The sequence below is a fragment of the Arvicola amphibius genome, chromosome 12, assembly GCF_903992535.2.
Source record: "Arvicola amphibius chromosome 12, mArvAmp1.2, whole genome shotgun sequence".
In the NCBI taxonomy this organism is placed as follows: domain Eukaryota; kingdom Metazoa; phylum Chordata; class Mammalia; order Rodentia; family Cricetidae; genus Arvicola; species Arvicola amphibius.
Genome location: NC_052058.2, coordinates 166,140,907 through 166,152,941, shown reverse-complemented (window position 1 = coordinate 166,152,941; position 12,035 = coordinate 166,140,907). Strand labels below are relative to the sequence as shown.

Sequence of the window (12,035 nt, the reverse complement as noted above, 5' to 3'; positions counted from 1 at the left end):
CAGAGATCTTTGTCAAATATGCAGAACTTGGCAGCTAAAATTCTCTATGTGTGGTTTTGTGTGTGTGTGTGTGTGTGTGTGTGTGTGTGTGTAGCGGACTTGTCTTCTTTTTCAGGGTCAGGGTTCTACCCTGGGTGATGGCTAATCCTACACACGACCAGAAATAACCTTCCTGGTGCTGCATTTCTCTGCCAGGCTAAGCTCAGAGACAGAACTGCCTTGCCCAAGGCCACACAGCAGAGACCTCTGGCGGAGCTGGGATTTCGCCCCATGCAGCACTCCGGGTGTGAGCCCTACGGGGTTGGGGATGGTGCAGAGTGGGGCTGTGACATTACCTCCTGAGCCCAGCCAGGCTGGCAAAGCAGCTGGGATTGGACAGTTTGTTGTCATCCAGCATCAGGGTCTCCAGTGCCGGGAACCTCAGGATGTACTTCTTCCTCGTCAGTGATGTCATGGATGCCTCCCTGTGGGCGCAGAGATCTTGGGTACTGAGCAAAGGTAGCGAATGAGAGCCACTATCCCCAGGAAGAAGGGCTAGGCTGGGGTAGTCGGGTCAGCGGCTGTGCTGATGGCCAATGCCAGGGTGAATGAAGCATGACCAAGTTGTATAGAAAATGCTGCAGGTGGGACACTGTACAGTTCTGGCCAGAGGCAGACTCCTGGGTCGTCTACCCTGAGGACCCGTAGCCACGGGAACGATATGCTCTTAGCGTGGACCATGGCAGTGCCATCAAGGTTTCCTTGAAGAATTCCCCAAACGCCTGGGAATGGTATTTAAGAGGCCGAGGTCCTGATGTGCAGAGGTGGGCAGTAGTGGCTTTTCAGGTGTGACTGTTAATGTGGCCTTGTGTTTCCACGTGGATGAGGCCTAGGTTGCTCTAAAGACACAGGGGCAGATGGCGCAGATCACAGGTTCGCCCTTCCTGCACATTCCGTTTCAGTCATAAAATATGCACACATCCTGTGCATGGGATATAGGCACACAGGCAACCAGTGAGTGAGCAACATTTCCCCCAAGCCTGCTTCATTCCTGCACACGTCCTTTGAGGAGATCAGTGGGAAGGGTATTGTCCGCCTGCCTGTCAATCAGGATGTGTATGCTTATTTTGTTGGAAAGTTTTGTCTGTGTTTTCTGGTGTTCTGTAAGTTTTAAACAAGAATGGTTTGGATATTTCTGCTGACAGCAGCCAGTCACCACCCACCACTGCTGTGGTTACATTTATGATCATGACTGAGAATTTGTCTCTGAGCTCTGGTCACTGGATTCGGGTTAGCAGGAGCTCAGATATCTTTTGATGTAGATGACATTAAAGCTGTCTTATGCTGTTCTTGTTAAAAAGCTGGCTCTAGCGTGGGATTATGGCTCTTCCTTCACTAAACCCAGCACACTTATTTAGAAGTTTTCTCTGTGTCTCTCTGTCAGTCTGAGCCCCTGACACAGTGACAACGAAGAAAACAGCCAAAAAAATTAGAGATGGTTTATATGAACACACTCTACTTTAAAATTTTAAGTTTATTTTGTTAGATATGGTTAAAAATCTGTTAAAATTAAAACAAAGTTAGCTAAAAAATTAAAGCTAATAACACTGGAAATTGGTGATTTAAAATCTGTACATGTAATTGTGAAGGAACCATACGACATGATTCCATTTTGGATTGCCACCATCTTTTGCCCAGCCACATGGCTGGTTGCCATTCTGCTGTAGTTAAAGAAAAGATGGCTGTCGCAGGATTTCTCCATCATCTCGATTAGAGACGACCACGTGAAATGAGCCTGACCAGGAGATAACAACAGATCTCCAAGGCAGATTTTCATATGATAATTTATGTCCTTTCCTAAACACAGGGTTTATGAAAAATAAGAATTAAAATATTAGATCTGCACCTCAGTGCTTTTGTACACAGAAATATACCTTCTCTGGCAGCTAAACTTTGTAGTTTAAAGTTACCCAGGTGAGGACGGTTATAAAGACTTGAAAGGATCACAGGGAACTGCTGAGGTCGAGTCCCAAACAGAGTCTAGTCACACGGATGGACCTTATGAGTTTTAGAAGTGCCAGGTGACAGTCACCAGAAGCACCGGGTACAGTGAAGTGGAGCAGGCTGAGATCTAAAAGGCAGGCTGTGTCTACACTGCCGGGAGTGGGCCAAAGGGGGATCCAAGCCACTCAAAAAGAAAAAAAAAAAAGAGGTACTTTATTCTTGATATTGCAGGAAAACATTTAAGAGGTTTAATTTTTTTAAAATACAGGGTTTCTCTGTGTAGCTTTGGAGCCTGTCCTGGAACTCACTATGTAGATCAGGCTGGCCTTGAACCCATGGAGATTCACCTGCTTCTGCCTCTGAGTGCTGGGATTAAAGGCCTGTGCCACCACCTTTCAGTGAGATTTAAATTTTTTTTTTGCTTATGTTTTCTTTTTTTTTTTCTCATGGTTTATTTTTTTTTTATATTTAAAAATTTCCATCTCCTTCCCTCCTCCTCCCCCCTCCCTCCGAGGGAAGGGGGAGATTTAAATTTTTTTAAAGAACATTTTTTAAAATATTTAAATTTATAAGTTATGGGACATTTGTGCTTATAAAATGCTTTATATTGTTAATATTTGGACTTAACAGAAAAGGCTAAAAATTAGGGTCACAGCCATAAGCACCAAATGCTCACTGGAAACTGGGGAGTTAATTTCTCATGATGCAGCAACTCAGCGACCTAAGCTGTCTGACAAAGGGCTTGGAGCAGTTTCTCAGCCCACAGAGTCTCGGCCCTTTGGGGGGTTAAAAAAAACCTTTTTACAGGGGTAGCCTAGGGCCACCTGCATGTCAGATGTTTATATTAATATTACATTACAATAACAAGACTGCAGCTGTAAAATAACAACGGGAAATTGTAATGGGGGAACTATATTAAAAGGTCAAAGCATTAAAAAAGTTGAGAACCAATGGCTTAGAGATGTCTTTCCTCACTCAAGGTCTATTCAGGCTTAAACATTTAAGTCTAAGCCCCCTTATCTTTGCCAGCTTTGCTAAGCTTAAGCTATTTGGATAAACTGAATCATATAAATATTTTATGTTTCACTAAAAAGAGCTTCAATTCAAAAATCATTATTTTTAAAGCTAAACCTGACAGAAATGTAATGTAAAATCTTAGTCTTATGAAAGCTGCTCCGTACTTGTGAAGGGGAGAATGTAGGACCTAGTCATGGCAAGCTCAATAGAGGCCTGAGTTTCAGACTGGACCACCCAGGAACAGATCATGGGGGAGGGGGAGTACCTAACATTCCAAAGGAGAAACCTAATGTTCCAACCATTGTAAATGGGATCACCTGATGTCCCTTAGCCCAGCACACGCCCATCCCCTTTCACCAGGGCAGCCCTAGACAAATGTCAGCCAATCAGAGGTCCTGAACCTTAGAAATACCCCACCCCACCTCAGGTGAGCTTGAGACTCTCTGATCATGCCAGTGCACTGGCAATGCGTTGGACACATGAGAGTCCAAGTTTGAACTTGAATAAAGGCTCTTTACTTTTACATCCAGGATTCGGTCTCCTTGTTGGTTTTTTCAGGACACTCCGTGATCTGGGCATAACAGACAAAAAACCCACTAACTCAGAGGAAGCACTGGCAGGGACTTGCTTTATACTTTATGCAGCAAGGCTTCCCACGGAGACACCAGAGTCGTGAATAGTGCGCGAAAAAGAAAGAGAGGCCTCATTTTCAAACCTGCCAGAGGCCTAAAGGCCTGGAGGAAGCAGTGTACAGAACCTAAATCCCCAAGACAGAACTGAATCTAGGAGGCTGGGCAGCCTCAAGGGCCTTGCTGATCCTGTTGGGACTGAATTATGGATTAACAGTCTGTAGAATCAAAACCTAGAGCATGCTGACAGAAGGGATCCAGTGTGAGTCAGAGATGCTAAAGGGTTGTCCACCCTCAGGAGGGCGTGAACCCCTCAAAGCCCCCCTCCTCCCACAAGCAGGAAATCAGTCTTGGAGTGAGCAGAGACGAGAGTTTGCAAAGCTGTACCCCTGGACTCCTGGCCACAGAAATGGAAGCACTGATGTCGTAGACAAGTAATGTAGGCCAGCTTATCTGAAGTGCCCCAAAATTCGTAAGATGTGAGGGATCACGGGGCTGAGTTTAGGAAGTGACCCAAAGGCTACTTTCCCCAGGGCTGTCTGCCCACTACAGGAGTGACAGGCAGCCTGGGAAACTGACTAGACAGTCTGTTGATAGTGCCAACGGCAGGTCCTAAACCTTAAGTCCATGGTGGGCCCCAGAATGGAAGCCTAGGAAAATGCCTATGGGCCAAGTTTAGGGAACCAAAGGACTGAACCCTAAGAGACAGTGTGTACTAGAAATACTTTCAAATAATTTCAGTTACTGTAACTGAATTAAGGAGGTTTGGAATTATCCATGTAGAATCTACACTAGGTAATCAGAGACTCTCAGTATGCCAAGAAAAAAGTGATTTAAATTGTTAAAAGGGAGAGTTGGGACATTTCATTCGGTTCGGTATTTGCGTTTAAATTAGACGGAACTGGGCTTAAATGAAAGAGAAAAGCAAGCTCTTGCGTCAAAGCAGCTCATTTTGAGCGCTTGCTATGACTGTAGCTACCACACCGAGCGCCACCCACACAGAACAGCAAGCAGCACGGTACAGCATCCAGCTGGACTTGGACAAACCGTCAGACACCTGCTGGCTGGCGTGGGTCTCTGGGGATGTGGAAGGCACTGGGTGGGGGGCGCTGTCAGTCAGCGTGGGGACTGTGGAGGTCAGAGGAAGGCTAGAATCCCCCCCCCCCCACACACACACAGCTTGAATTAGACGCACTAACCAAGTCACAGAACACCCGCCCTTGTTTACTCGGCCCCCAACTGGGGACCGTTGCTATGGGAAACGCCACGCTGGAGCGCTGGAGCTCTAAAACTTCCCCTCCCTAACAGTAAACTGAAAACTCCATTGTCATCCATGGACGCATGGGAACAGGGAGGCTGTCAAATCGTATGACATTCCCGTGGAGCGCCCCCTGCTCATCTGCCTTGTGCAAATGTCAGGTCTTGAAGAATGACTGCAGATTATGGGATCTTAACTCCCTGGTGACTCCCTCTCCAGCTGTTGTTGCAGATGTGAAAGCTTTCTGTGGTAAATCAACAGAGCTTGTGGCACTTGGAGTAGATCTGAGAACCTGAAAATGGACTTCCAGAAATAGCTTGCTTTAATCTGACAGGGACATCAGTATACCTGTGCCCTCTTCCTTCAGGGCCACACGAACTTCAAGCCTTACTATAATCAATCCATAAGGATTTTCATTATTTTGATGCCCCACAGGAAACATCATGCTGACTGGACTTGGTAATAAAGTCACACAGACACACACATCCCAGATGGCACGGTAAGGCTCGCCTCTGTCACAGGCTAAAGGTAAACCACACAGGAATTCTAGGGACTGTCACCTGTTAAATTTCCTTGGTGTTCAGGTATGTGGAGCAAGTCAGGCTGCATTGCCTGTACAAAGCTTCGTGGGTCCCGCTGGGTTCCAGGAACCACAAGTGAAGCACTTGTGGCATTCAGACCCGCTGAATAATTTCTCCTGACCACCAGTTTTCAGGACAAGGCTCTTCAGCAGGTTGGGACTGCAGCACCAGCTGCTCTTTTGCTGGACCGTCACTCGGCAAGCCCACCCAGGTGCTGACGGTCCAAAGCAACAGATGTGTCACGCAGACAGGGTTGCCGTGTTTCCTGTTTTTCAAGCAAAGCTTGCATTTCTCCATTTTCTCAAGCTGTTCTTTTATTCTCGCTCAGATATGTTCTGGGTTGGGTGATGAATGACAATGCTGTGTATAAATAGAACCCTTTGTAGGTAGGCATATCGGAAACCATTAAGAGAAAAATATTGCCCCTTTTCCTTTAGAAAACCAGTTTTTGGCAAAGATGGAACTACACATGAGACACAAAATGGCCATGTGCCGTGAGTCATTCATCACGAACCGGATGTCTGACTGACGGGACTCATCTAGTGACAGAAATGTGTTTTTGAAAATAATGGGCACATTTAAAATGTATTTATGGAGCACTATGCGATACTTTGATAATATATACATTATGTAATGTTTGGATCATCATACACATATCCATTTTCTCAAACACATACTGTTTTATGATAAAAATATTCCAAATCTTTTCTTCTAGTTTCTTCTTTTTTCTTCCTTCCTTTCTTACTATCCAGCACATACTTATAACGTATTACAATAGAACATGAGAACTCAGTTCTCCTCTATACCTGGAGCTCTATACTTGTTGATCCCCCTCTCCCCATTGACCTCTCCCAGCTCTCCTCAGCCTCTATTTCATTCTGCTCTCAGCTTCTGTGGGATAAACTTTTCATAATCCTGTGTGTGGGGAGGTTATGGTGTATGTGTATGTGTGTGGGGTGTATGTATGTGTGTGTGTGGTTATGTGTATGTGTGTGTGGGTGCATGTGTGTGGGGAGGATGTATTTGTGTGTGGGGGTGTATGTATGTGTGTGGCTACGTGTATGTGTGTGGGGGTGCATGTGTGTGTATGTATGTGTGGCTGTGGTTATGTGTATGTGTGGGTGTGGGGGGGTTATGGTGTATAATGCACATGTCTATGCAGCTGGGTTCATCCATGTGTGGGGGCAGAGGTCAAGGCCAGGGGTCTTTATCACTTTCTCCTTTTTTCTCCTGAGACAGGGTCTCTCACTGAAGCTGGAGGTCACTGTTTGGGGACTCCTAGAGGTCATCTGCCTCTCCCAGCCCCAGTGTAAGAGTTACAGGTGGGCACCTAGACACACCCCGACTTTTACCCTCTGAGACATTCCCTCCCTACTTCTTTTAAAATAGGATTTCATGTTTCCCAGACTGACCTCAAATTCACAATGTATTCTCAGACTTCAGATCCTCTTGGCTCCACTTCCCAAGTTCTAGGATCAGGTGCCACCCACCACACCTAGTTTATGTACTGCTGGGAATTGAACTCAGGGCTTTATGATGCTCAGTATTCACTTTACCAACAGAGCTCAATTCCCAGCTGAGTTTCACAAATCAGATTCCAAGTCTGAGTGAGATCTCGCAATATTTGTCTTTCTGTGTCGGTTTCAGAAAGTCTGAAATTCCCGTGGTGCCTGGTCCAGCTGCGCCACTGTCTCCATCAGCTCACCACCAAAGCCCTGCACTGCTAGATGGGGAAAATGCCTCCGTGTACTCGAAAATTATTCCGTATTGATATGCTAGCATCAGTGAAAAATGAGCTGTCATGGTACGGCTCTACACAGCAGTAAAGCTTACAGCAATGCACCTGATTGTCTGTGCGCTTGCGTGGAGAGAGAGTCAGTGGGTGGATAATAAAAGCTTCTTAAAAAATAATAATAAACTGCTAACGGGTCGCTGGGCTGATCTCTGAATGGACTTTCAGCATGGATGGAGGGTAGAAGGCTATTTCTGTCCTCTGTGGGTGTACGCACTGCAGAGATCCCAGCCATCAGATGGACAAGGTGACCTAATTCTGTGAATGTCAGGCGGCCAACTGGCCTCCACAGCAGGGAGGAAGACTATGCACTTCCCGACATCAAAGCACACAGGGCATCATCTGCCAACAGCAGAGATCACCGCTGTGCCCCAAAGGCACCTTCTTTTCAGGAGCTCGAGACGTCCAGTGGGGACAGACTGGCTGCAACATATCCCTTCCTTCACATTTGAGTGTTTGCCCCGATTAGAGTGATCCAACAATTTGGGATACAGCTTCGCCTCTCTGCCCACAGCGTCCTACATGGAACTGCAGTATTATCACAGTAATACCGTGTTGACTGAGCATTGACCTAAATACAATCTTTGTTTCTGCTTAGGGCTTTGGGTTCTGTCTTTCATCCCAGTCTCGGGTCACGCCCCCTCCTAAAACTTCCTATAGAGGATGTCTACAGGTAAGGAGTTCATTTAGCTTTTGCTTGTCTTGAAATGCCTTCGTTTCTCCCTTACCACAGAAAGACAGTTTGTTTTTATGTGTGTGTGTGTGTGTGTGTGTGTGTGAGTGTGTACATCTGAATGCAGGATCTACAGGAGCCAGACAGCATTGAATTCCCTGTAGCTGGAATCCAGCAGGCCATTGAAAGCTACTGGGTGTGACTGCTAGGAATAGAGACTGGGTCCTCTGCAAGGGTAGCATGTACTCAGTCATCCCTCTAGCATCCTGAAGGGCAGCTTTGCTGGACATGGGACTCCTGGTAGGCAGGTTTTTCTTTTAGCACTCTGAATATGTCAGACTTCTGCCTTCTAGCTGCTAAAGTCAAGAATCATCTGATAATCTTACTGAGACTCCCTCATGTGAGGGGTCATTTCCCTTGTATTGGTTTCAAACTTCTCTTTATCTTTGACACAAATTATAGTGTGTGCACCAAGTTCACTGGGCTTCACGGATGCTTATATTCATATAAAGCTTGGGAACTTATCATAGGGTCATTATTTCTTCAAATAATCTCTCTCCCTCCCTGCCTGCCTTATTCCTTCCCCCTCTCCTTTTCCTCCTCTGTGCCTCCCTCCCTCCCTCCCTCCCTTCCTCCCTCCCTCCCTCCCTTCCTCCGTCCCTCCCTCCCTCCCTCCTTCCCTCTCCCAGCTTGGCCCTCTTCCTCTTCCAGGGCTTCCATAGAACACAGATTGATTTGCTGACAGTGTCTTCAGGTTCCTCTGGATTTGTAGAGGAGGGTCCTTTAGTTCTCAGACTTGATAGGCCTGCCTTTGGGCTCCTCTGTCGCCTTCTCACTTTGGTAACTCTGATTGTACAATTTTTGTTTCTTCTCAGGCTCTCACTCGTCAATATTCATATTTTGCTTGTACATCATCTTCTTGACTTTCCCCTTGTCTTGTTAGCTCTTTTGGCATCTTTACCATGGTTGAAATTTCTCTCTAGAAGATCTTCCTTCAGATTTCCCTGAGAGATCCAGAACAGCTTCACGGCTGTTGGCTAAGCTGGTCCAGCCTCACAGACTCTTCTAGTCAGGACTTGACCATTACCTAATCTTCTCAGGGTCCCCAAAAATACCAATGCTGCCAACAACAGGAAGCAGTCTAGAGAGCACAATTTCTATATTCTCAAGAGATGGGGTGTATGTTTTTTTGGATATTTGATGGTTTATGAATGTTCATCATTGTTTAAGGGGGTTGGTTACAAATTGTTATTGGTCATGGTTAAAAAACTAAACAAAGGACATTAGATTCAGAGATCTCTTTCTGAAGAAAAAAAGGGAGCTATAGTATAAAAATGATGAGATCAAAGGGTGGATTGTAGAGTCTACTTTTGAACGACCACTAGTCTCAAATACTTTATATTGGTATGGACTTTTGTACATTAATACAAATTTAAGGTTATTTTTATTAGAACACACAATACTTACATTTCTCCTCTTATTTAAAGTATTGCACCTATGCAGCTCATTTAACAATGCAATGTAAATTTTTAGTTTTTGAAAGTTATTATTTAAAACTACTTAGGATAATAAAGAAATACAGGTTAGTAGTTAGTCACCTATAACAATCAAACTTTTAGCTAGGCAGTAGTGGTGCACTCCTTTAATCCCAGCACTCGGGAGGCAGAGGCAGGTGGATCTCTGTGAGTTTGAGGCCAGCCTGGTCTACAAGAGCTATTTCCAGGACAGGATCTAAAACTATACAGCGAAACCCTGTCTCGAAAAACCAAAAAATGAAACAAAACAAAAACAAAAAACAAAAAAACAAAAAAACATTTAGTCATGTATGTTTTCAAGATCAAACATATATTTTAGATAGATAGATAGTCTTCAAACACTTCAAAGACCTACAGAATATGACATTTAAACTTTTTGTTAATGTAGGACTTTTCATGACAGTTAGGCGTGTCTGCTCCTGGCAGCATCAACTGACTTCAGAGAAGATGATGGGCATTGAAGAAACTCCATATAGAGTCTGCTTTCAATGTGGCAGAACTGGCCATTTGGGCAAGAAACTGCTCTTGACTGCCGACAGTATGCTATACAAACAGACAGGACACAAAGGAAAAAGACTGTTGAGCTTTCCCACAAGGAGGCAGGAAAGTCCTTCAAAAGTTCCTGCTTCATAGAAGAGTCTGCCAGATGCTCTAGGTTTGTACTCCTACGGTTGGATGCCCCAACGTTGCAGAAGGACCTTGAGTGACTGTCCAGGTAGCAGGTGTCTCATTTCTATAGGTTTGGAAATGGCTTTCACTATGATTGCTGTTTACTCAGGTAATATTATTTCTTCTGGGGCCTTTGATAGAGTTGAAGACTAGGTATTCATAGTTGCAGTTTTCCTTGGTTATGACAGAAGGTAAATTAGGTACAGAGGTTTGGACTCATCAAGATAGAATAAATAATGGATCACTTTCTCCAGATATGCCAAATACATGGGCTGGACATTGTAAATGCAATTCTTACCTGATAATGTTCTTTTTATTTATAGTTTTATTATGTTACCCGTTCCTTTCTACTTAGACAAGAAGGGAGGAATGTTGTGGAATAGTCTTTACACTATGTGAAGTTATGTCACTGTGATTAGTTTAATAAAAAAGCTAAACGGTCGATAGCTAGGCAGGAGCTTGGGGGCAGAGAGGACCCTGGGAAGAAGGCAGAGTCACCAGTCAGGCATGACAAAACCAGGAAGGGCATAATAGAAATGAGGTAATGAGCACCTGGGAGAATGTACATTAAAAATAGGGCTAATTTAAGTTATAAGAGCTAGTTAGGAACAAGCCTAGCCTAAGGCTGAGCTTTCATGATTAGTAATAAATCTCTGTGCCATTTTTGTGAGCTGGCAGCCCAAAGAAAAATCTGCTTACAAAGATGACTGCAGCAATTATGAATATTTTGTTACATTTTCTTTCTTGTTTTATATACACATGAGTGTGTGCATGTACACTGCAGATATAAGCTGCTAGGTGATCACTGACTTCATAACTTAGTTTCTGTGATAAAACATCCATAAGTGTTTTTATTTTTTTTCTTTTTCTGAGACAGTCTCACTGTGTACCCCAGGCTGACCTCAGATTCACAGTGTAGCTCAGGCTAGCACTGAACTCTCATCCTCCGCCTCTCTTCCAAGCGATTACAGGCAATTGCTACCATCCTGGCCCCTACAATTCTACGGAAGTAGTCGATCAGAGATGAAGCTGTTGTGGAGTAGGGTGAGTGTCTTCAAATGTCAGTTACATGAAGCCTATGGTGGTTGTTACTGTTGTGTGGGGATGAAATACAAAGAGGAGAGAGAGACTAGGGCTCCAAGGGGTGGGTGTGCCAGTCGTCTGGCTCCATGCCCTCAGCCTTCACCCCTTCCCTCTGTGCTCAGCTCTGCATGGTAGAGCTTAACTGTGTGTGCCAAACTGACTTTTTAACCTGGCTTCTAGCGCAGTGCTATCAATTGAAGGGACGGGTAAGACTCTGCCAACCCAGGAAAGTGGAGACAGATCTTCGGCCCGGCTTCATACAGCAGCAGCGTGGGAACAGAGACGGTGGTGAGTATCCAGGCAGCAGCGCTAGAACGAGCAGCGGCCTCTCTACAAGTCCAGGTGCAGACTCCCAGCTCCCAACCGCTGAGTGTCAGCCCTCCTTCCTTCGTTCTTCCACTCCCCTCTTCTCCATTTGCCCCAGAAGTGTCCTAAGATTTATATAATGGATTCTCTCTAATATCATTGGCGAGGCTGGAGGTGGAATAAAGGCTTGCTGGTTCTGAGTTTTAAAAGAGCCCTTATCTCTAGGAGCACATATTGAATATTTATAGATGACACATGAATCTTCTGATTCATTTGTGAGTCATTTATAGCTGGGTACATTTTTCTTAAGAATAATCTACAATAGGGCACGAGGGGGTATAGCTGTAATAGACAGGCCATGGCCTCACAACTGTCTGGTGCTAACTACTGGGTGACAGGGGCATGGGAACCCCTTTTACCACTTACTCTCCTTCTGTTATGTAGTTTGTCCTCTGCGGTGACAAACACCCACGAAAAGCAACTTATTTATGTTTTTTTCTTATGTTTGA

The 12,035-nt window shown here is 44.9% G+C and overlaps 1 protein-coding gene across 1 annotated transcript in view; it reads right to left on the bottom strand.

Annotated features, from left to right (window-relative positions):
• Positions 1 to 12,035, bottom strand: part of Xrra1 (X-ray radiation resistance associated 1) — a 63,177-nt gene that overhangs the window by 20,633 nt on the left and 30,509 nt on the right. The window contains exon 9 of the mRNA XM_038313929.1: positions 336 to 464. Within this exon, the coding sequence (XP_038169857.1) occupies positions 336 to 464 (129 nt within the window). The remainder of the gene's footprint in view (positions 1 to 335; positions 465 to 12,035) is intronic.